This window comes from Physella acuta, unplaced genomic scaffold, assembly GCF_028476545.2.
Source record: "Physella acuta isolate Inbredline_101_S28 unplaced genomic scaffold, ASM2847654v3 ptg000355l, whole genome shotgun sequence".
Taxonomy (NCBI): domain Eukaryota; kingdom Metazoa; phylum Mollusca; class Gastropoda; family Physidae; genus Physella; species Physella acuta.
In genome coordinates this window covers 1,000,001-1,025,373 of record NW_026731874.1, presented here as the reverse complement: position 1 = coordinate 1,025,373, position 25,373 = coordinate 1,000,001, and the positions used below count along the sequence as shown (strand labels likewise).

At 39.1% G+C, this 25,373-nt stretch overlaps 1 protein-coding gene across 1 annotated transcript in view; it reads right to left on the bottom strand.

The window, feature by feature from the left end:
- Nucleotides 1-25,373, bottom strand: part of LOC131941268 (glycoprotein 3-alpha-L-fucosyltransferase A) — a 40,525-nt gene that overhangs the window by 11,915 nt on the left and 3,237 nt on the right. Inside the window, exons 2-4 of the mRNA XM_059300408.1 lie at nt 12,650-12,821; nt 10,224-10,283; nt 819-1,179 (exon numbers count right to left, since the gene is read on the bottom strand). Coding sequence (XP_059156391.1) covers nt 819-1,179; nt 10,224-10,283; nt 12,650-12,811 — 583 coding nt within the window. The 5' untranslated portion in view covers nt 12,812-12,821. The remainder of the gene's footprint in view (nt 1-818; nt 1,180-10,223; nt 10,284-12,649; nt 12,822-25,373) is intronic.

Here is a 25,373-nt window from a genome sequence, read left to right as displayed (position 1 = left end):
ATTTCAAAATTCTATACCTATTTTTTCGATCTCTTGATAATAATAAATACAATTAAAGATAAACGAAGTGAATCGTGGCGTATCATTCGCCGCTATTTAGTTGTTTTATTTTCAACTTATCAGTACTTCATAGTGAATTCAACACTACCCTCCCTTCCATTCCCTGCCCCCCCCCCCCCCCGCCCCTCGCAACAGTTTATGGACGACAAGCAGAACTTCTTACCTCTCCTTAGTTTCAAATCGTCTAAAAGCTAAATTACCTGCCCCTAATAGCCGTTACTAATTCGACCCGGCTCTACGGTTGTAAACAGACAGGTGGGGGTGATAGCTATTTGCCTAGAGAGCGAGGAAGTAACGGCGTGGTGCCTCGCATGGTCCCCATGAAGAGAATTGTATATATATAGACAAACAAACATGTAAACATTGTTTTAATTTTAAAAGTATCGTCCCGAGAATTGTTCTGCTTTTTTTTTATTTAAAAGAAATGAGAGGTTATGTTTTTAAGGGATTATATGTTTGAGTGAAGTATAAAGAAAAGAATGACATACCAGCTGTATTTGTTTGAGTGAAGTATAAAGAAAAGAATGACATACCAGCTGTATTTGTTTGAGTGAAGTATAAAAAAAAGAATGACATACCAGCTGTATTTGTTTGAGTGAAGTATAAAGAAAAGAATGACATACCAGTTGTATTTGTTTGAGTGGAGTATAAAGAAAAGAATGACATACCAGCTGTATTTGTTTGAGTGAAGTATAAAGAAAAGAATGACATACCAGCTGTATTTGTTTGAGTGAAGTATAAAGAAAAGAATGACATACCCGCGGCAGCCTCCAGCCCTGGTGTGTGGTAGGGAGATTCGAGCAAAAAAAGAAGCCACTTTTGATGTGGGGGCTTGTTTGAGGGTTTGGGTATGCCTTGAAGCAGCACTACATGCGCCTCCTGTAGGCTGGATCTAGAGTCTGTGATCTCACAGTAAGGCACAGCACACTTCTGTTCCAGGAAAGATTCCTGACCGTACTTTACATCCCAGCCTCCAAGACCGTTGTAAAGGAAAATTTTTCGTAGTGGCACCGTAGAACCCGACTGAAGCAAATTCTGAACTGAACGGGGAACAAATCGCAGCTGGGCTAGAATTCTGTCGTCGTCATAGTTTTCAGACTTGGGGTAGATCTCTAAGTCCTGAAATACAACATTGTTAGCCCATATAGCTGTACATTTTATATCATAAAAACTAACTTCTATCTCTGTGTCTCTCCGTCTCTCTCTCTCTCTCTCTTTCTCTCTCTCACTCGCACAAACACAGACGCGAACACACACATAAATGCATGCAAAGGAACTTTGTCCATTATACACATTTATGTACACATTTTGTAATTGTAAGTTTAGTAAATAACTAGTCCATAGCTACAGCAGGTTAGTAAAGAAGTAGTCTTTAGCTATAGCAGGTTAGTAAAGAACAAGTTAATAGCTACGGCAGGTTAGTAAAGAATTAGTCTATAGCTACAGCAGGTTAGTAAAAAAAACTACACGAAAGTAATAAAGAACTCGTGTAAAACTAAAAAAATAACTTACATGCAACATTGTTTCAACTAATATTGAAAGACTAAACCTAAACGACTTAATTGACACATAGATCAAAGGGACATATATTCAACATGGTCTGCCTTGAAGATAAAACGAAAATAAAGAATCCCAAACGCGTGAGTATAAGATGCGCTCATTTGACATGCGCAGGTCGAATTAGACAAATTTGTAGATGTTGGCGTAACTCTCAACTGACATACGCAGGTCGGATTAGACACATTTGTAGATGTTGGCGTAACTCTCAACTGACATGCGCAGGTCGGATAAGACAAATTTGTAGATGTTGGCGTAACTCTCAACTGACATACGCAGGTCGGATTAGACACATTTGTAGATGTTGGCGTAACTCTCAACTGACATACGCAGGTCGGATTAGACACATTTGTAGATGTTGGCGTAACTCTCAACTGACATGCGCAGGTCGGATGTAGAAGCTGTGACGGACACACGTCGAGTTAAAGCTGACGATCAGCTGAGAAGAAATTCTGGGACAGGAAGTTTCTCGAGCTCATAAAATCAGCACCGGAAACCACATGCTGGAAGATGTGCATGGGTTTAGTGCTGGTGCAACTCTCTACAAACTTATGGTGGAGTGTGATGATGGTGTAACTCTCTACTACCTTATGATGGAGTGTGATGATGGTTTAACTCTCTACTACCTTATGGTGGAGTGTGATGATGGTGTAACTCTCTACTACCTTATGGTGGAGTGTGATGATGGTGTAACTCTCTACTACCTTATGATGGAGTGTGATGATGGTGTAACTCTCTACTACTTTATGGTGGAGTGTGATGATGGGGTAACACTCTACTACCTTATGGTGGAGTGTGATGATGGTGTAACTCTCTACTACCTTATGGTGGAGTGTGATGATGGTGTAACTCTCTACTGCCTTATGGTGGAGTGTGATGATGGGGTAACACTCTACCTTATGGTGGAGTGTGATGATGGTGTAACTCTCTACTACCTTATGGTGGAGTGTGATGATGGTGTAACTCTCTACTACCTTATGGTGGAGTGTGATGATGGTGTAACTCTCTACCTTATGATGGAGTGTGATGATGGTGTAACTCTCTACTACCTTATGGTGGAGTGTGATGATGGTGTAACTCTCTACTGCCTTATGGTGGAGTGTGATGATGGGGTAACACTCTACTACCTTATGGTGGAGTGTGATGATGGTGTAACTCTCTACTGCCTTATGGTGGAGTGTGATGATGGTGTAACTCTCTACTACCTTATGGTGGAGTGTGATGATGGTGTAACTCTCTACTACCTTATGGTGGAGTATGATGATGGTGTAACTCTCTACCTTATGATGGAGTGTGATGATGGTGTAACTCTCTACTACCTTATGGTGGAGTGTGATGATGGTGTAACTCTCTACAACCTTATGGTGGAGTGTGATGATGGTGTAACTCTCTACTACCTTATGGTGGAGTGTGATGATGGGGTAACTCTCTACTACCTTATGGTGGAGTGTGATGATGGTGTAACTCTCTACTACCTTATGGTGGAGTGTGATGATGGGGTAACTCTCTACTACCTTATGGTGGAGTGTGATGATGGTGTAACTCTCTACTACCTTATGGTGGAGTGTGATGATGGTGTAACTCTCTACTACCTTATGGTGGAGTGTGATGATGGTGTAACTCTCTACTACCTTATGGTGGAGTGTGATGATGGTGTAACTCTCTACTGCCTTATGGTGGAGTGTGATGATGGGGTAACACTCTACTACCTTATGGTGGAGTGTGATGATGGTGTAACTCTCTACCTTATGGTGGAGTGTGATGATGGTGTAACTCTCTACTACCTTATGGTGGAGTGTGATGATGGTGTAACTCTCTACCTTATGGTGGAGTGTGATGATGGTGTAACTCTCTACTACCTTATGGTGGAGTGTGATGATGGTGTAACTCTCTACTACCTTATGGTGGAGTGTGATGATGGTGTAACTCTCTACTACCTTATGGTGGAGTGTGATGATGGTGTAACTCTCTACTGCCTTATGGTGGAGTGTGATGATGGTGTAACACTCTACTACCTTATGGTGGAGTGTGATGATGGTGTAACTCTCTACCTTATGGTGGAGTGTGATGATGGTGTAACTCTCTACTACCTTATGGTGGAGTGTGATGATGGTGTAACTCTCTACCTTATGATGGAGTGTGATGATGGTGTAACTCTCTACCTTATGATGGAGTGTGATGATGGTGTAACTCTCTACTACCTTATGGTGGAGTGTGATGATGGTGTAACTCTCTACTGCCTTATGGTGGAGTGTGATGATGGTGTAACTCTCTACTACCTTATGGTGGAGTATGATGATGGTGTAACTCTCTACTACCTTATGGTGGAGTGTGATGATGGTGTAACTCTCTACTGCCTTATGGTGGAGTGTGATGATGGTGTAACTCTCTACTACCTTATGGTGGAGTATGATGATGGTGTAACTCTCTACTACCTTATGGTGGAGTGTGATGATGGTGTAACTCTCTACTGCCTTATGATGGAGTGTGATGATGGTGTAACTCTCTACTACCTTATGGTGGAGTGTGATGATGGTGTAACTCTCTACCTTATGATGGAGTGTGATGATGGTGTAACTCTCTACTACCTTATGGTGGAGTGTGATGATGGTGTAACTCTCTACAACCTTATGGTGGAGTGTGATGATGGTGTAACTCTCTACTACCTTATGGTGGAGTGTGATGATGGGGTAACTCTCTACTACCTTATAGTGGAGTGTGATGATGGTGTAACTCTCTACTACCTTATGGTGGAGTGTGATGATGGTGTAACTCTCTACTACCTTATGGTGGAGTGTGATGATGGTGTAACTCTCTACTGCCTTATGGTGGAGTGTGATGATGGGGTAACACTCTACTACCTTATGATGGAGTGTGATGATGGTGTAACTCTCTACCTTATGGTGGAGTGTGATGATGGGGTAACTCTCTACTACCTTATGGTGGAGTGTGATGATGGTGTAACTCTCTACCTTATGATGGAGTGTGATGATGGTGTAACTCTCTACCTTATGATGGAGTGTGATGATGGTGTAACTCTCTACTACCTTATGGTGGAGTGTGATGATGGTGTAACTCTCTACCTTATGATGGAGTGTGATGATGGTGTAACTCTCTACTACCTTATGGTGGAGTGTGATGATGGTGTAACTCTCTACTACCTTATGGTGGAGTGTGATGATGGTGTAACTCTCTATTGCCTTATGGTGGAGTGTGATGATGGGGTAACACTCTACTACCTTATGGTGGAGTGTGATGATGGTGTAACTCTCTACTGCCTTATGGTGGAGTGTGATGATGGTGTAACTCTCTACTACCTTATGGTGGAGTATGATGATGGTGTAACTCTCTACCTTATGATGGAGTGTGATGATGGTATAACTCTCTACTACCTTATGGTGGAGTGTGATGATGGTGTAACTCTCTACTACCTTATGGTGGAGTGTGATGATGGTGTAACTCTCTACCTTATGGTGGAGTGTGATGATGGTGTAACTCTCTACTACCTTATGGTGGAGTGTGATGATGGTGTAACTCTCTACTACCTTATGGTGATGTGTGATGATGGTGTAACTCTCTACTACCTTATGGTGGAGTGTGATGATGGTGTAACTCTCTACCTTATGGTGGAGTGTGATGATGGTGTAACTCTCTACTACCTTATGGTGGAGTGTGATGATGGTGTAACTCTCTACTACCTTATGGTGGAGTGTGATGATGGTGTAACTCTCTACTACCTTATGGTGGAGTGTGATGATGGTGTAACTCTCTACTGCCTTATGGTGGAGTGTGATGATGGGGTAACACTCTACTACCTTATGGTGGAGTGTGATGATGGTGTAACTCTCTACCTTATGGTGGAGTGTGATGATGGTGTAACTCTCTACTACCTTATGGTGGAGTGTGATGATGGTGTAACTCTCTACCTTATGATGGAGTGTGATGATGGTGTAACTCTCTACCTTATGATGGAGTGTGATGATGGTGTAACTCTCTACTACCTTATGGTGGAGTGTGATGATGGTGTAACTCTCTACTGCCTTATGGTGGAGTGTGATGATGGGGTAACACTCTACTACCTTATGGTGGAGTGTAATGATGGTGTAACTCTCTACTGCCTTATGGTGGAGTGTGATGATGGTGTAACTCTCTACTACCTTATGGTGGAGTATGATGATGGTGTAACTCTCTACTACCTTATGGTGGAGTGTGATGATGGTGTAACTCTCTACTGCCTTATGGTGGAGTGTGATGATGGTGTAACTCTCTACTACCTTATGGTGGAGTATGATGATGGTGTAACTCTCTACTACCTTATGGTGGAGTGTGATGATGGTGTAACTCTCTACTGCCTTATGATGGAGTGTGATGATGGTGTAACTCTCTACTACCTTATGGTGGAGTGTGATGATGGTGTAACTCTCTACCTTATGATGGAGTGTGATGATGGTGTAACTCTCTACTACCTTATGGTGGAGTGTGATGATGGTGTAACTCTCTACAACCTTATGGTGGAGTGTGATGATGGTGTAACTCTCTACTACCTTATGGTGGAGTGTGATGATGGGGTAACTCTCTACTACCTTATGGTGGAGTGTGATGATGGTGTAACTCTCTACTACCTTATGGTGGAGTGTGATGATGGTGTAACTCTCTACTACCTTATGGTGGAGTGTGATGATGGTGTAACTCTCTACTGCCTTATGGTGGAGTGTGATGATGGGGTAACACTCTACTACCTTATGATGGAGTGTGATGATGGTGTAACTCTCTACCTTATGGTGGAGTGTGATGATGGGGTAACTCTCTACTACCTTATGGTGGAGTGTGATGATGGTGTAACTCTCTACCTTATGATGGAGTGTGATGATGGTGTAACTCTCTACCTTATGATGGAGTGTGATGATGGTGTAACTCTCTACTACCTTATGGTGGAGTGTGATGATGGTGTAACTCTCTACCTTATGATGGAGTGTGATGATGGTGTAACTCTCTACTACCTTATGGTGGAGTGTGATGATGGTGTAACTCTCTACTACCTTATGGTGGAGTGTGATGATGGTGTAACTCTCTACTGCCTTATGGTGGAGTGTGATGATGGGGTAACACTCTACTACCTTATGGTGGAGTGTGATGATGGTGTAACTCTCTACTGCCTTATGGTGGAGTGTGATGATGGTGTAACTCTCTACTACCTTATGGTGGAGTATGATGATGGTGTAACTCTCTACCTTATGATGGAGTGTGATGATGGTGTAACTCTCTACTACCTTATCGTGGAGTGTGATGATGGTGTAACTCTCTACAACCTTATGGTGGAGTGTGATGATGGTGTAACTCTCTACTACCTTATGGTGGAGTGTGATGATGGGGTAACTCTCTACTACCTTATGGTGGAGTGTGATGATGGTGTAACTCTCTACTACCTTATGGTGGAGTGTGATGATGGTGTAACTCTCTACTACCTTATGGTGGAGTGTGATGATGGTGTAACTCTCTACTACCTTATGGTGGAGTGTGATGATGGTGTAACTCTCTACAACCTTATGGTGGAGTGTGATGATGGTGTAACTCTATACTACCTTATGATGGAGTGTGATGATGGTGTAACTCTCTACTACCTTATGGTGGAGTGTGATGATGGTGTAACTCTCTACCTAATGGTGGAGTGTGATGATGGTGTAGCTCTCTACTACCTTATGGTGGAGTGTGATGATGGGGTAACTCTCTACTACCTTATGGTGGAGTGTGATGATGGTGTAACTCTCTACTACCTTATGGTGGAGTGTGATGATGGTGTAACTCTCTACCTTATGGTGGAGTGTGATGATGGTGTAGCTCTCTACTACCTTATGGTGGAGTGTGATGATGGGGTAACTCTCTACTACCTTATGGTGGAGTGTGATGATGGTGTAACTCTCTACTACCTTATGGTGGAGTGTGATGATGGTGTAACTCTCTACTACCTTATGGTGGAGTGTGATGATGGGGTAACACTCTACTACCTTATGGTGGAGTGTGATGATGGTGTAACTCTCTACCTTATGATGGAGTGTGATGATGGTGTAACTCTCTACTACCTTATGGTGGAGTGTGATGATGGTGTAACTCTCTACCTTATGGTGGAGTGTGATGATGGTGTAACTCTCTACTACCTTATGGTGGAGTGTGATGATGGTGTAACTCTCTACTACCTTATGGTGGAGTGTGATGATGGTGTAGCTCTCTACTACCTTATGGTGGAGTGTGATGATGGTGTAACTCTCTACTACCTTATGGTGGAGTGTGATGATGGTGTAACTCTCTACTACCTTATGGTGGAGTGTGATGATGGGGTAACACTCTACTACCTTATGGTGGAGTGTGATGATGGTGTAACTCTCTACTACCTTATGGTGGAGTGTGATGATGGTGTAACTCTCTACTGCCTTATGGTGGAGTGTGATGATGGTGTAACTCTCTACTACCTTATGGTGGAGTATGATGATGGTGTAACTCTCTACCTTATGATGGAGTGTGATGATGGTGTAACTCTCTACTACCTTATGGTGGAGTGTGATGATGGTGTAACTCTCTACAACCTTATGGTGTAGTGTGATGCTGGTGTAACTCTCTACTACCTTATGGTGGAGTGTGATGATGGGGTAACTCTCTACTACCTTATGGTGGAGTGTGATGATGGTGTAACTCTCTACTACCTTATGGTGGAGTGTGATGATGGTGTAACTCTCTACTACCTTATGGTGGAGTGTGATGATGGTGTAACTCTCTACTACCTTATGGTGGAGTGTGATGATGGTGTAACTCTCTACAACCTTATGGTGGAGTGTGATGATGGTGTAACTCTATACTACCTTATGATGGAGTGTGATGATGGTGTAACTCTCTACTACCTTATGGTGGAGTGTGATGATGGTGTAACTCTCTACCTTATGGTGAAGTGTGATGATGGTGTAGCTCTCTACTACCTTATGGTGGAGTGTGATGATGGGGTAACTCTCTACTACCTTATGGTGGAGTGTGATGATGGTGTAACTCTCTACTACCTTATGGTGGAGTGTGATGATGGTGTAACTCTCTACCTTATGGTGGAGTGTGATGATGGTGTAGCTCTCTACTACCTTATGGTGGAGTGTGATGATGGGGTAACTCTCTACTACCTTATGGTGGAGTGTGATGATGGTGTAACTCTCTACTACCTTATGGTGGAGTGTGATGATGGTGTAACTCTCTACTACCTTATGGTGGAGTGTGATGATGGGGTAACACTCTACTACCTTATGGTGGAGTGTGATGATGGTGTAACTCTCTACTACCTTATGGTGGAGTGTGATGATGGTGTAACTCTCTACCTTATGATGGAGTGTGATGATGGTGTAACTCTCTACTACCTTATGGTGGAGTGTGATGATGGTGTAACTCTCTACCTTATGATGGAGTGTGATGATGGTGTAACTCTCTACTACCTTATGGTGGAGTGTGATGATGGTGTAACTCTCTACTACCTTATGGTGGAGTGTGATGATGGTGTAACTCTCTACTACCTTATGGTGGAGTGTGATGATGGTGTAACACTCTACTACCTTATGGTGGAGTGTGATGATGGTGTAACTCTCTACTACCTTATGGTGGAGTGTGATGATGGTGTAACTCTCTACTACCTTATGGTGGAGTGTGATGATGGTGTAACTCTCTACCTTATGGTGGAGTGTGATGATGGTGTAACTCTCTACTACCTTATGGTGGAGTGTGATGATGGTGTAACTCTCTACTACCTTATGGTGGAGTGTGATGATGGTGTAACTCTCTACTACCTTATGGTGGAGTGTGATGATGGTGTAACTCTCTACAACCTTATGGTGGAGTGTGATGATGGGGTAACTCTCTACTACCTTATGGTGGAGTGTGATGATGGTGTAACTCTCTACTACCTTATGGTGGAGTGTGATGATGGTGTAACTCTCTACTACCTTATGGTGGAGTGTGATGATGGTGTAACTCTCTACCTTATGGTGGAGTGTGATGATGGTGTAACTCTCTACCTTATGATGGAGTGTGATGATGGTGTAACACTCTACTACCTTATGGTGGAGTGTGATGATGGTGTAACTCTCTACTACCTTATGGTGGAGTGTGATGATGGTGTAACTCTCTACTACCTTATGGTGGAGTGTGATGATGGTGTAACTCTCTACTACCTTATGGTGGAGTGTGATGATGGGGTAACACTCTACGTGACATACGTGTAACCAAGATGATGAACATCAATTAGACTGGACCTACTTGTAGACTGGACCTACATGTAGAGGGGACCTACCTGTAGACTGGACCTATCAGTAGACTGGACCTACCTGTAGACGGGACCTACCTGTAGACTGGACCTACCTGTATACGGGACCTACCTGTATACATGACCTGCATGTAGACGAGACCTACCTGTATACATGACCTGCATGTAGACGGGACCTACCTGTAGACGGGACCTACCTGTATACATGACCTGCATGTAGACGGGATCTACCTGTATACAGGACCTGCCTGTATACAGGACCTACCTGTATACATGACCTGCATGTAGACGGGACCTACCTTTAGAGGTGACCTACCTGTTGATTAACACCAAACATCCGTTCATTTATTCCATAGTTGGAGACATTCGTAGAGTTCTGAAATATGAAATTTGCTATTAGGGTTAGGGTTAGTAGACTACTGTTAAGCAGTTACAGGTTTTCAGTTGCAGCTATGTGTTACGTCACACGTTTAAGTTCTAGCAATTTGTGACCTCACATGTTTAAGGTACAGCTATTTGTGATGTCACATGTTTAAGGTACAGCTATTTGTGATGTCACATGTTTAAGATACAGCTGTTTGTGACGTCACATGTTTAAGGTACAGCTGTTTGTGACGTCACATGTTGAAGGTACAGCTGTTTGTGACGTCACATGTTTAAGGTACAGCTATTTGTGTAGTCATGCAAGGCTCTATACAACCCGTTTGAAAATTGTGAACTTCATCAGTTCACAATGTTGAGTTCACAAAAGCATTATGGAAAACACACGCAGATAACGTATAGCTCGAATGTTATTGTCACCAACCCTATGCATGAATGTATGTCTTAAGTTAATCGATACTATCTGTTCTTTGGATAAACTTCTGAGACGTTAGAGGTGCGGTTTTGTTGTAGCTTGTTTCCCTGCATTAGACTAAGTTGAATCTTGGTTCTAACTTGTTTACATGTATGCCTATATGTTCTCTTTTTAGGTGTGTAGTTCGATTGGGTGTTTTGTTATGTTTAATTTTTGTCGCCTTTAGTTTTTTATTTTGTAGTTTTAAATTATGTGTTTTTTTAGTAAATTGGGTTCCATTTTTATTTGTTTGATACATTTTTTTAAACTATTTTTTTTTAAATTAGACTGAGGTTAGGATTTTAACCAGTCTGGGTTTAGCCGGACTTTCACTGACCTGACAGTTTATTTACATATAGTCATCCCCTGTCAAGGCTTACTTATATATATATATATATATATATATATATATATATATATATATATATATATATATATATATATATATATATAATTTAGAGAGAGAGAAAAAACTCTGGCTCGATGTCAATGGTCGACTGCCAATATCAGACGGTCTAGAGTAGAAGATTATGTCGATATGAATAATAGGCTTTTAGATGTTTCTAAAATTTGTCACAACTCGTAGAAAACAAAATGAAGCTACATTATTTCCTAGTGAAGCATTAGTTTAGGTTAATTCAGCACTAAGATAATATAAATGCAATAGACTGTAGTAGATATAGTGTTGTTATGATTAGGGTTAGGTAGGGTTTAGCTGGAAATGGACAGGAATGAGAAATTATTAGAAAGGAACATTTTATATTTTAAAAAATCATGATATATGTTATTAATATAAATATGACAATAAATATTACTCTACTAAAGATTGGACGAAATGGATTTAAATAAATTACATTTTTTAAACAAGCCATAAAGAATGTGTAGTTTTCTTTTAATTTATCCAATGAAACTGTTCACAAACAAGCCATAAAGAATATGATAGTTTTCATTTACTTTATCAAGGAAACTGTTCATAAATAAGCTATAAAGAATTTGGTAGTTTTCATTTAATTTATCAATGAAAATTTTCAGAAACAAGGCATAAAGAATTTGATAGTTTTCATTTGATTTATCAATGAAAATCTTCAGAAACAAACACTAGCTAGTTCATGTGCTGTAAAAAAGGTTAATTTTTAATTTAAAAAACTATCAGCCAAGTTTTGAGTACAAATTACTACACATTGGGGTTTGCAGAATATCAATCACAGAATTTCTGTACAGCCAATCAATGTTTGTCCTATAAAAGTGAATCTTCAGGTGATAACTTAGGCTTGATAAAAATAAAATAAAATGTAGCCTTAAACGCAAAATATTATTTACAAGTTCTCTGCATTTACAACTTTTATAATATCGATTCTAAAAATATATAATTTGTAACATTTTTTAAGCAAAATCTTTTTAGGGAATAGTTTTTCAGCTATTATGAAGGCGAAATGATAAAAACACGATTTTTAGCCGTCAACAAAAAGGGTCTAAGGATTTTTGTCAGCTCGTTGATGTCCATTAAATCCAAGTAAACGTTTTAATAAAATGTTCGATACTAACGCTAACCCACATACCATACACAAAACATAAGAACTGTAATATATTGAGAATTGTGAAGTCAAGGGAACTCACTCTTCTTGTATTAGTCTTATATGTATAATGTGGTTTGGAGTGATGTCCCTTGTTGTAATGTGACTTCCTGTTCCTGTTCCGTCATGGTGGCTGATTAAAGATCTACATACAATCAACGTGGTCTCTATCGTCAGTGTATTATAATAGAAACATCAATCTACCTCAAGAACTAAATAACCTTAGACCAAACTAGCATAGGTTAACCCATAGGTGTCGCGTGGTGGTGGCGTGGGGTGACACCCGACATAGCGACGCCACTAGGTTGACCTAAAGACTGACCACAAGCTTACCCTTTCAAGGACAGGCTGCTCCAGTTTTCTCACTACCTCTTTAAAAAAACGGGAATGGTATCCTCCAAGAATAGATTTGGGTGCAAAATGAAAATTGATGTAGACAAGCACGCATGCGCAAGCTATTAAGACTTGAATAGTTTTTTTTAATCGGAACCTCATGACGTCATCACTGAAAAATATTTATCACCATATGATATTAGAAATACAGTGAACTTTAAAAAAAAGTTGTATATGTTGTATAGGCCTATATAATACATAAACAACATATACAATATATATATATATATATATATATATATATATATATATATATATATATATATATATATATATATATATATATATATATATATATATATTACATTTATTCATTTAGTTCTGCAAATAAAAATTTCAAAATACACAAATCAACACAAATCGATTTCATTAGACCAGAACTATCAAATATCACTAGAAATATTAGATATCAACAGAACTATCAAATATCACTAGAAATATTAGATATCAACAGAACTATCAAATATCACTAGAAATATTAGATATCAACAGAACTATCAAATATCACTAGAAATATTAGATATCAACAGAACTATCAAATATCACTAGAAATATTAGATATCAACAGAACTATCAAATATCACTAGAAATATTAGATATCAACAGAACTATCAAATATCACTAGAAATATTAGATATCAACAGAACTATCAAATATCACTAGAAATATTAGATATCAACAGAACTATCAAATATCACTAGAAATATTAGATATCAACAGAACTATCAAATATCACTAGAAATATTAGATATCAACAGAACTATCAAATATCACTAGAAATATTAGATATCAACAGAACTATCAAATATCACTAGAAATATTAGATATCAACAGAACTATCAAATATCACTAGAAATATTAGATATCAACAGAACTATCAAATATCAGATCAGATAACCTTAATCCTATTCGCTATAATCTGTAAATATTAAATATATCTGTTTTTTTTTTAAATTTATTTTGTAGACTGCTATTAACCCTTATCCTAAACATACTTCATTTAACCTTAATCCTAATCTTAATCCTAACCTTAATCCTAACCTTAATCCTAACCTTAATCCTAACATTTATCCTAACCTTAATCCTAACCTTAATCCTAACCTTAATCCTAACCTTAATCCTAACATTTATCCTAACCTTAATCCTAACCTTAGTCCTAACCCTAATCCTAACCCTAAATGCTATTACGTTTGACGCCATCGGTAATATCTGTCACGTGATGTACTGGCTATAAAAAATTGCCACCTTTCGAACCACTCTATTCTTTAAAGATGGGAGACAAATCGTAGTTGGCGATGTTCGGGTCACCTAAAATATTAGCTCCGATGAGAAACCTTTCATCATATTGACCTCAAAGCTGCCGTAAAAAAATTATAAAAAATACAAACTTAAGCCAAAAAATAATTCCGAAATTTAATATTTTTAGAAGCACTGTTATAAATGTTGCAAATTTAGAGAATTTGAAAATAATTTGTTGAGTTTAAAGCTACATTTCTATTTATTTTCATCAAGCCTAAGATATAACAATATAACGGGATGTTTCACTGATACATGAATTGACTGTACAGGAACTCAGTGATCAATCGTTATTTGTTTACAAAGCTTTGCAGATAATGTTTTTAAATAACTTAATGATATGTTAAACCGCATGACCTAGTTCATGCATTTTTTGCCTTTATTTTGTACAATAAAACTTACGAGCTGACCCGTTTTCTGCTTATCAGCAATTCATAATTTGTGAATTCGACACTACCCCCCCCCCCCCCCCCCCCCCACCCAGTGAAAGTAGCCGTCCATGACGACAGTTTACAGACGACAATGAAAAGATCAAGCAGATATTGTAACCTCCCCTTCGATTCAAATCGTTTAATACTAAATTATCTGCCCCTAATAGCCGTCACTAACCCGGCTCTACGATTGTAAACATTCGGGGTGATTCACAGCTCACCTGACAGGTGGGGATAGGGTGGTGGCTAAGCTGCGTGGTGTTTTCTATTGTCTCCATGAAGAGAATTATATATATATATATATATATATATATATATATATATATATATATATATATATATATATATAAAGCAATGTATGTGTGTGTGTGTGTTTGTCCTTTATGCATTACTACACCTCTCATCACATCGCCGTGAAACTTTGGGAAGTTGTTGTGAATATTCCTGGGGAGGTTTCTGCGAAAAAAAAAATTCAAATTCGCAAGGGCGGCGCCACGGGAGGGTGCGACATTTCTCTATATACGGTATATAAAAATAATAAAAAGGAACTGCAGTGACACCATTCTCACGATCGCCATGAAACTTTTGGTAAGATGTTGAGAATACTCCTGTGGAGGTTTTTGCGCAAAAAACATTTTCAAATTCGTAGGGGTGGCGCCCCGGTAGGGCTCGATTTTTTTCTCTATATACCGTATATAAAAATAAAAGTCGATTTTGTTTTGGCATCGTTCATCCGATAGCCATGAGACTTTGGGGAGCTCATTATACCACTCTAGGAAAGGGTTCTGTAAAAAAAAAAAATTTAATTTCGCAAGGGCGGCGCCACGGGAAGGTCCGATTTTTCTCTATTTACGGTATAGAAAAATAATAAAAGTTAAGTGCAGTGACACCGTTTATCCGATAGGCATGAAACTTTGGGGAGTTCATTATAAAACTCTAGGGAAGAGTTCTGTAAAAAAATCATATTTAATTTCGCAAGGGCGGCGCCACGGGAAGGTGCGATTTTTCTTTATATACGGTTTATAAAAATAAGTCGATTTTGGTATGACACCGTTATCCGATAGCCATGAAACTTTGGGGGAGTTGATTAGAACAATTCAGGGAAGGGTTACGTAAAAAAACAACTTTTTTTTTAATTTCGCAAGGGCGGCGCCACGGGCGGCTGCGATTTTTCTTTATATACGGTTTATAAAATTTCGGTTTCACACCGTTCATCCGTGTACCATGAAACTTTGGGGAGATGATTAGATTACTCAATGGTAGGGTACTGCAAAAAATATTGTTTAATATTGCAAGGGCGGCGCCCCCCGGGGGGAGCGATTTTTTTCTCTATACACGGTATATAAAAAATAAAACTCGGATGCGGTTCATCCGAGTGCCATGAAACTTTAGGGAGTAGATGAGAATACCCCCGAGAATATTTCTGCGAAAAAGAAAACTAAGTTTCTTACGGGCGGCACCATATAGGGTACAACTTTCGTCAATACATGGTTTGGCGCCCAGAGTTTTAGAGCAACTAAGTTGGCACTTGGCATCCGTTAATCGAGCGTCCTGCATAGCGAGTAAGGGGTACTACTATATTCAGCGGTAAAACTACAAAAGGCTTCTAAAAATAACTTTGTAACGCGAGGAAATCCTTCTGTACAGTTTCGTCACCTTGCGAAAGATGAAAAAATTTACTTTTTGAATATGAGGAGCTTACTGTAGAGTTTCGTCACATTGCGAATGATGCAATAAGCATCTATTATTAGACAATTCTGTCAGAAATTGAGATCGAGCATCTAATAATAGACCATTAGTAACGCCAGCATATTGCATCAGTCACACTGATATTTAAAACACGTCAAATAATTTTTTTAAGTGTTAAAGAAAAAAATCCTGTTCATTTGTGTCACTTTAGCGAATGACGAAATCTGCATCATTATTAACAGGATGCTATTTGGCCGATGGCGCCTGTTAGTTTTACGGAACCAGGGGTCGTACGCCGCGCCTATGCGGTAGTGTAATCGGGGGGTGGGGGCCGTGAGATCGCCCCTCTACGTCTCTGACACAGACGCGGTCACCGAAGTGTGTTCTACCATATTATTTCGGTGAGTGATTAATGTACACTCAATGTTTTCATGCGGTAGTGTAGGTAAACCCGTGTCCTGATATTTATGATCCAAGAACAGGCATTGTTTACATTTAAATAACTCATTTTTAGAAAAGAAGGTCACGCGTCTAAGAACATTAATTATAATTGATAACGCGTTGGTGAAATCCTAATATATTTTGTCAGACTTTCTTCTATCCCCGCGGCAACGCGCGGGGGTCGGGTACGCTAGTATATATATAAAGCAAAGTGGTCACGTGCCCGATAGGGCACTTCCCGGCGCCGCAGGCACGTCAAATTTGGCACGATGGTGCCTTGGGGAGATAGAACACGAGGGCCAGTGACGGTTCGCCGAAAAGTCGACGGAGAGGGGGTCAAAACTGACCTCGACTGACCGGCGCCTAATATGGGCTATATTACGAAAAAAAAATTCCTCCGACGACCCCCCTTGAAATTTTGTGAGGTGGTAGGAGAACGCCTTGGGGTGTTACAAAAAACTCGGCATATCTGGGAAAACTTCGTAAAGGGGTCAAAACTGACCACTTGTATTTCCCTATATAATCTTTGTATTTTATGGGAAAAACAGAGGGTCATTTCAACGCAGACTTTAGGGTACTTAAACTCGGTATATCTGGCTAATTTTTTGTATACTTTTAGGTCAATGGCTTGACCTTTAGGGAAAACTGTCGGTTTGACTCAAAGCCCTCGATGAGGGCTAAAAAGTGACCGCGAGTGAAATTCTTATTATATGAGCTATATTACGAAAAAACATTTCATCCGACGACCCCCCTTGAAATTTTGTGAGGTGGTAGCAGAATGCCTGGGGGTGTAAAAAAAAACTTGCCATGTCTGGGAAAAATCGGAAAATGGGTCAAAACTGACCAGTCGTATTTCCCTATATAATCTTTGTATTTTATGGGGAAAACAGAGGGTCATTTCAACGCAGACTTTAGGGTACTTAAACTCAGTATATCTGGCTAATTTTTTGCATACGTTTAGGACAATGGCTTGACCTTTAGGGAAAACTGTCAGTTTGACTCAAAGCCCTCGACGAGGGCTAAAAAGTGACCGCGAGTGAAATTCTCATTGTATGAGCTATATTACGAAAAAAAATTTCCTCCGACGACCCCCCTTGAAATTTTGTGAGGTGGTAGGATTTTAGGGCACTTACCGTCTTTACATCTGGCTAATTTTTTGCTTGCTCTTAGGTAAATGGCTTGACCTTTAGGAAAAACTGTCGGTTTGACTCAAAGCCCTCGACGAGGGCTAAAAAGTGACCGCGAGTGAAATTCTCTTTATATGAGCTCTATTACGAAAAAAAATTTCCTCCAACGACCCCCCTTGATATTTTGTGAGGTGGTAGGAGAATGCCTGGGGGTGTCACAAAAAACTCGCCATGTCCGGGAAAATTCGTTAAATGGGTCAAAACTGACCAGTCGTATTTCCCTATATAATCTTTGTATTTTATGGGAAAAAGAGGGAATTTCCAACACAAGTTTTAGGTTACTTAACCTCTGTACATCAAGCTAATGTTTTGCATACACTTCTATAGCTGACTAGGCCTTATGGAAAAACTGTTGGTCAGACTCAAAGCCCTCGAGCAGGGCTAAAAGATGACCGCGAGTGAAATTCTCCTTACATGAGATATATAAATAAATTGACAAACGATCCCCTTAATATTATTTGAGGTCGTAGACCGACCCTGGAGGGTAACAAAAAAAAACGTTATTTACGTCGGAAAAATCCATTGTAGTCGTTAAATATGTTCATATATCAATTTTTTAATATAAGCATAGTAACTGTTTTTAAAAAAAAGGAAACAAAAAAATACGTCATTCGGTCCATTTTCAAGGGAGGTAACCTTTTTAATAATTATTTTTCAAATAATTGTATACTATTTTAAACAGAAACAGAAAACGACAAAGTATAACATTTGTTTTAAACCTAATAAGTTGTTAATTAAGCTACGTATCATAATTAAATAAAAAATTAATTTTCAAAGTCAATGTAATATAAATTATGAGATATACTGTTAATGGAACCTCTGTATTTCTAATTCCATTTTAGTTATAAATTGCGTACTTACTAATTTTTGCTCGGACAGCTATTGTTAAACAACATACAACATCTTCTCTAAAATTGGCATTACTGTTTAAATTTAAGCACTCCACACCTCATCCATCACCAAATAATTAGTATTCAAATTATCAAATGTTTTTGAAAACCTAAGCGAAGCTAGGCAGTATGCCTAGTATATATATATATATATATATATATATATATATATATATATATATATATATATATATATATATATATATATATATATATATATATATATATATATATATTATATATATAGACAGACAGACAGACAGACAGACAGACAGGCAGACAGGCAGGCAGGCAGGCAGGCAGGCAGGCAGGCAGGCAGGCAGGCAGGCAGGCAGGCAGGCAGGCAGGCAGGCAGGCAGGCAGGCAGGCAGGCAGGCAGGCAGACAGACAGACAGACAGACAGACAGACAGACAGACAGACAGACAGACAGACAGACAGACAGACAGACAGACAGACAGACAGACAGACAGACAGACAGACAGACAGACAGACAGACAGACAGACAGACAGACAGACAGACAGACAGACAGACAGACAGACAGACAGACAGACAGACAGACAGACAGACAGACAGATAGATAGATAGATAGATAGATAGATGCTAGCCTATCGAATAGCATGATGTCTTCGTTTTTGTCGCCTTTAATCCGTGAAAATCAAATTGCTTTTGCCTTTTTTATTTTCTCGTATACGGAGCATATAGGAAATGTTGTAAAGTGCAATTTTGTCTGTACGTGCGTGCGTGCGTGCGTGTGTGTGCTTGCTTGCGTGCGTGCGTGCGTGTGTGTGTGTGCGTGTGCGTGCGTGTGTGTGTGTGTGTCTATATGTCTGTGAACACGATAACTTGAGTACCGTTACAGCTAGGTTGATGAACTTTTCAGAGATTTTCGTTAAACCCTAAAACCTTCGGTTTTTCTAAAGCCTATAACTTGAGTACTGTTTCTGAACTATAGACGAAATTTCACATATAAGTAAAAGATCTAAATCTCTGTTTTGTTACAGTTTTACCGCTGAATACGGTAGTGTCGCTTACCCACTATACAGGACGCCCAATAAACGGATATCAAGTACTATGATAACCTCTGGGCACCAGTATATTGACAAAAATCGCAACTTTCGGGAGAGGCCAATCAGGGTGCAATTTGGCGTCCCGGGCGCTCTCGTGAACACTATGCAGCCTATGTTTGTTAAAACAATGCGATAGACTGCTTAAGATGGAGTATTTGATTAGTTCATTAAAGTGAATCAGCCATGTTCGCCAGCACCCCAGTAGGGTGCGATTTGGCGCCCGGACTATCCCGTGAGCTTTATGGCACCTACTTTTATTTTAAGGAGCACCCTACAATATTGACACAGTTGCACACTAAATTCAATTATTAAACCAAGCCAGGGGCCGTACGCGGCGCCCCTGCGGTAGTGTAATCGGGGTCTCCCGAGAGCGCCCCTCTACGGCCCTGACAACTGGGCTGTCGCGAAGTGTGTTCTATCTCACTATTATGGCGTGTGATTAACGCACACTCAATGGAATGTAGGTAAACCCGTGCCCCGATAAATAGGATCCAAGCGCAGGCATTGTTACGATTATTATCTTTAGTCGATTATTATCCCAGCTGGATGTAGTATTGTTATCCCAGCTGGATGTAGCATTGTTATCCCAGCTGGATGTAGCATTGTTATCCCAGCTGGATGTAGTATTGTTATCCCAGCTGGATGTAGCATTGTTATCCCAGCTGGATGTAGCATTGTTATCCCAGCTGGATGTAGTATTGTTATCCCAGCTGGATGTAGCATTGTTATCCCAGCTGGATGTAGCATTGTTATCCCAGCTGGATGTAGTATTGTTATCCCAGCTGGATGTAGTATTGTTATCCCAGCTGGATGTAGCATTGTTATCCCAGCTGGATGTAGTATTGTTATCCCAGCTGGATGTAGCATTGTTATCCCAGCTGGATGTAGTATTGTTATCCCAGCTGGATGTAGCATTGTTATCCCAGCTGGATGTAGTATTGTTATCCCAGCTGGATGTAGCATTGTTATCCCAGCTGGATGTAGTATTGTTATCCCAGCTGGATGTAGTATTGTTTTCTCCATAGTTTGTACAGGCTTACGTCAGTGTTTTGCCCCCCCCCCACCCCCTCCTCAATTTTGTAGTGATTGACAGTTGTTTTTTTTTAAACTAAAAATACTATTTATCTTTAATTATTCAACAAGCATTTTTTTTTTAATTTTAATTTTTTTGCTTTTGTGTCACCCGGTACGGTAGGCACCTCCTTGCGACATCTCTGGATATATGGTCTAAATGTAGGGTCTAAATGTATGGTCTAAATGTAGGGTCTAAATGTAGGGTCTAAATGTAGGGTCTAAATGTAGGGTCTAAATGTAAAGTCTAAATGTATGGTCTAAATGTAGGGTCTAAATGTAGGGTCTAAATGTAGGGTCTAAATGTAGGGTCTAAATGTATGGTCTAAATGTATGGTCTAGGGTCTAAATGTAGGGTCTAAATGTAGGGTCTAAATGTAGGGTCTAAATGTAGGGTCTAAATGTATGGTCTAGGGTCTAAATGTAGGGTCTAAATGTAGGGTCTAAATGTAGGGTCTAAATGTAAAGTCTAAATGTAAAGTCTAAATGTAGGGTATAAATGTAGGGTCTAAATGTAAAGTCTAAATGTAAAGTCTAAATGTAGGGTCTAAATGTAGGGTCTAAATGTATGGTCTAGGGTCTAAATGTAGGGTCTAAATGTAGGGTCTAAATGTAGGGTCTAAATGTAAAGTCTAAATGTATGGTCTAAATGTAGGGTCTAAATGTAGGGTCTAAATGTAGGGTCTAAATGTAGGGTCTAAATGTAGGGTCTAAATGTAGGGTCTAAATGTAAAGTCTAAATGTAGGGTCTAAATGTAGGGTCTAAATGTAGGGTCTAAATGTAAAGTCTAAATGTAGGGTCTAAATGTAGGGTCTAAATGTATGGTCTAGGGTCTAAATGTAGGGTCTAAATGTAGGGTCTAAATGTATGGTCTAAATGTATGGTCTAAATGTAGGGTCTAAATGTAGGGTCTAAATGTAAAGTCTAAATGTAGGGTCTAGGGTCTAAATGTAGGGTCTAAATGTAGGGTCTAAATGTAAAGTCTAAATGTATGGTCTAGGGTCTAAATGTAGGGTCTAAATGTAGGGTCTAAATGTAGGGTCTAAATGTAGGGTCTAAATGTAGGGTCTAAATGTAGGGTCTAAATGTAGGGTCTAAATGTAGGGTCTAAATGTAGGGTCTAAATGTAGGGTCTAAATGTAGGGTCTAAATGTAGGGTCTAAATGTAGGGTCTAAATGTAGGGTCTAAATGTAGGGTCTAAATGTATGGTCTAAATGTAGGGTCTAAATGTAGGGTCTAAATGTAAAGTCTAAATGCAGGGTCTAAATGTAGGGTCTAAATGTAGGGTCTAAATGTAGGGTCTAAATGTATGGTCTAAATGTAGGGTCTAAATGTAGGGTCTAAATGTAGGGTCTAAATGTAGGGTCTAAATGTAGGGTCTAAATGTAGGGTCTAAATGTAGGGTCTAAATGTATGGTCTAAATGTAGGGTCTAAATGTATGGTCTAGGGTCTAAATGTATGGTCTAAATGTAGGGTCTAAATGTATGGTCTAAATGTATGGTCTAAATGTAGGGTCTAGGGTCTAAATGTAGGGTCTAAATGTAGGGTCTAAATGTAGGGTCTAAATGTAAAGTCTAAATGTATGGTCTAAATGTAGGGTCTAAATGTAGGGTCTAAATGTAGGGTCTAAATGTAGGGTCTAAATGTAGGGTCTAAATGTAGGGTCTAAATGTAAAGTCTAAATGTAGGGTCTAAATGTAGGGTCTAAATGTAGGGTCTAAATGTAAAGTCTAAATGTAGGGTCTAAATGTAGGGTCTAAATGTATGGTCTAGGGTCTAAATGTAGGGTCTAAATGTAGGGTCTAAATGTATGGTCTAAATGTATGGTCTAAATGTAGGGTCTAAATGTAGGGTCTAAATGTAAAGTCTAAATGTAGGGTCTAGGGTCTAAATGTAGGGTCTAAATGTAGGGTCTAAATGTAAAGTCTAAATGTATGGTCTAGGGTCTAAATGTAGGGTCTAAATGTAGGGTCTAAATGTAGGGTCTAAATGTAGGGTCTAAATGTAGGGTCTAAATGTAGGGTCTAAATGTAGGGTCTAAATGTAGGGTCTAAATGTAGGGTCTAAATGTAGGGTCTAAATGTAGGGTCTAAATGTAGGGTCTAAATGTAGGGTCTAAATGTATGGTCTAAATGTAGGGTCTAAATGTAGGGTCTAAATGTAAAGTCTAAATGTAGGGTCTAAATGTAGGGTCTAAATGTAGAGTCTAAATGTAGGGTCTAAATGTATGGTCTAAATGTAGGGTCTAAATGTAGGGTCTAAATGTAGGGTCTAAATGTAGGGTCTAAATGTAGGGTCTAAATGTATGGTCTAAATGTAGGGTCTAAATGTATGGTCTAGGGTCTAAATGTATGGTCTAAATGTAGGGTCTAAATGTATGGTCTAAATGTATGGTCTAAATGTAGGGTAAATGTAGGGTCTAATGTAGGGTCTAAATGTAGGGTCTAAATGTAGGGGTCTAAATGGTAGGGTCTAAATGTAGGGTCTTAATAGTAGGGTCTAAATGTAGGGTCTAAATGTAGGGTCTAATGTAGGGTCTAAATGTAGGGTCTAAATGTAAGGTCTAAATGTAGGGTCTAAATGTAGGGTCTAAATGTAGGGTCTAAATGTAGGGTCTAAATGTAGGGTCTAAATGTAGGGTCTAAATGTAGGGTCTAAATGTAGGGTCTAAATGTAGGGTCTAAATGTAGGGTCTAAATGTAGGGTCTAAATGTAGGGTCTAAATGTAGGGTCTAAATGTAGGGTCTAAATGTAGGGTCTAAATGTAGGGTCTAATGTAGGGTCTAAATGTAGGGTCTAAATGTAGGGTCTAAATGTATGGTCTAAATGTATGGTCTAAATGTAGGGTCTAAATGTAGGGTCTAAATGTAGGGTCTAAATGTAGGGTCTAAATGTAGGGTCTAAATGTAGGGTCTTGATATAGGGTCTAAATGTAGGGTCTAAATGTAGGGTCTAAATGTAGGGTCTAAATGTAGGGTCTAAATGTAGGGTCTAAATGTAGGGTCTAAATGTAGGGTCTAAATGTAGGGTCTAAATGTAGGGTCTAAATGTAGGGTCTAAATGTAGGGTCTAAATGTAGGGTCTAAATGTAGGGTCTAAATGTAGGGTCTAAATGTAGGGTCTAAATGTAGGGTCTTGATATAGGGTCTAAATGTAGGGTCTAAATGTAGGGTCTAAATGTAGGGTCTAAATGTAGGGTCTAAATGTAGGGTCTAAATGTAGGGTCTAAATGTAGGGTCTAAATGTAGGGTCTAAATGTAGGGTCTAAATGTAGGGTCTAAATGTAGGGTCTAAATGTAGGGTCTAAATGTAGGGTCTAAATGTAAAGTCTAAATGTAGGGTCTAAATGTAGGGTCTAAATGTAGGGTCTTGATATAGGGTCTAGATAGGGTCTATATGTGTGAAATATATGTGTGGAGTATATGAATACAATAAATGTATGGAATATGTGTGTGGATTATATGTTTAGAATATATGTGTTGATTATATGTGTGGAATATATGTTAAGAACATAGTTGGATTACATGTGTTGAATATATGTCTAGAATGTATGTGTGGAATATGTGTGTAGTGATTAGATTTCAGGTCTTTATATTGAATGGGTTAAGGGTACACTCATAGATCCAATACAACAATCCTCATTCATTCATAACGATCCTCATTCATTCACCACATATGTATAGCCTTAATCACCTCGTATATGTACTAGAATATATCCATGAGTGAATGTTTAGTGTAAGAATGATAAATCCACAAATATATCCTTAAATGTTAGAATGATATATCCACACATGTATCCTCAAATGCAGACGTTAGAAATGAGATGAATTTTTCCAGCCGGTATGAGACACGTCAACATAAAGCTCGAATGTTTCTATAGGCCACACCGCCATTATTTTACACCATTAGATCCCCTATCTCGCTGGAGCGTGGCGTGCAGGCAAAAAATATAAGGCAAAGTTTGATGGGGGCGGGGCTTGAGCCACAATCTCATAAGACTTAGCACACACTACCCAACGTGGCAGCTACACATTTGATCGATTTGATGTCACCTACCCGCTCGGTTACCTGGTGTGTTTATCTAGCGCTCTGCACTTTAGGGACACTCGTTTGCCTTCACCGTTATCATTAGTCCATTCAGTCCCCTGATTTTACTATTCAAATAACGAAATATAAAAACACCTGCATATAAAACAAAATAAAAACACCCGCATAAAACAGAATATAAATACATATTATAGAACAGAATATATATATATCCGTCTGCATAGAAGAGAATATATGTTTGCATAAATAGAAAATACCCGTGTAATCATCCCGCGCGTTGCTACGGTCTCAGAATAAAGGCTGACGTAATATTTAAGAGGATTTCAGAAAGCGCTACTAATCTTGCAATTTTGTCGCGTGTTTTGTAAAACTGAGTTATTTAAATGAAACAAAGCAGACATTTTATTTCTTGGATCATAATCGGGATGAAAAGTCTATGTAATCACACTAAATTTTTGAAAAAATCTTTTTTTTTTAAATATTGAAAACGATAAAATTATAGTTACATTTGTAAAAATTAAAGCTGTTTGGGAACCATCG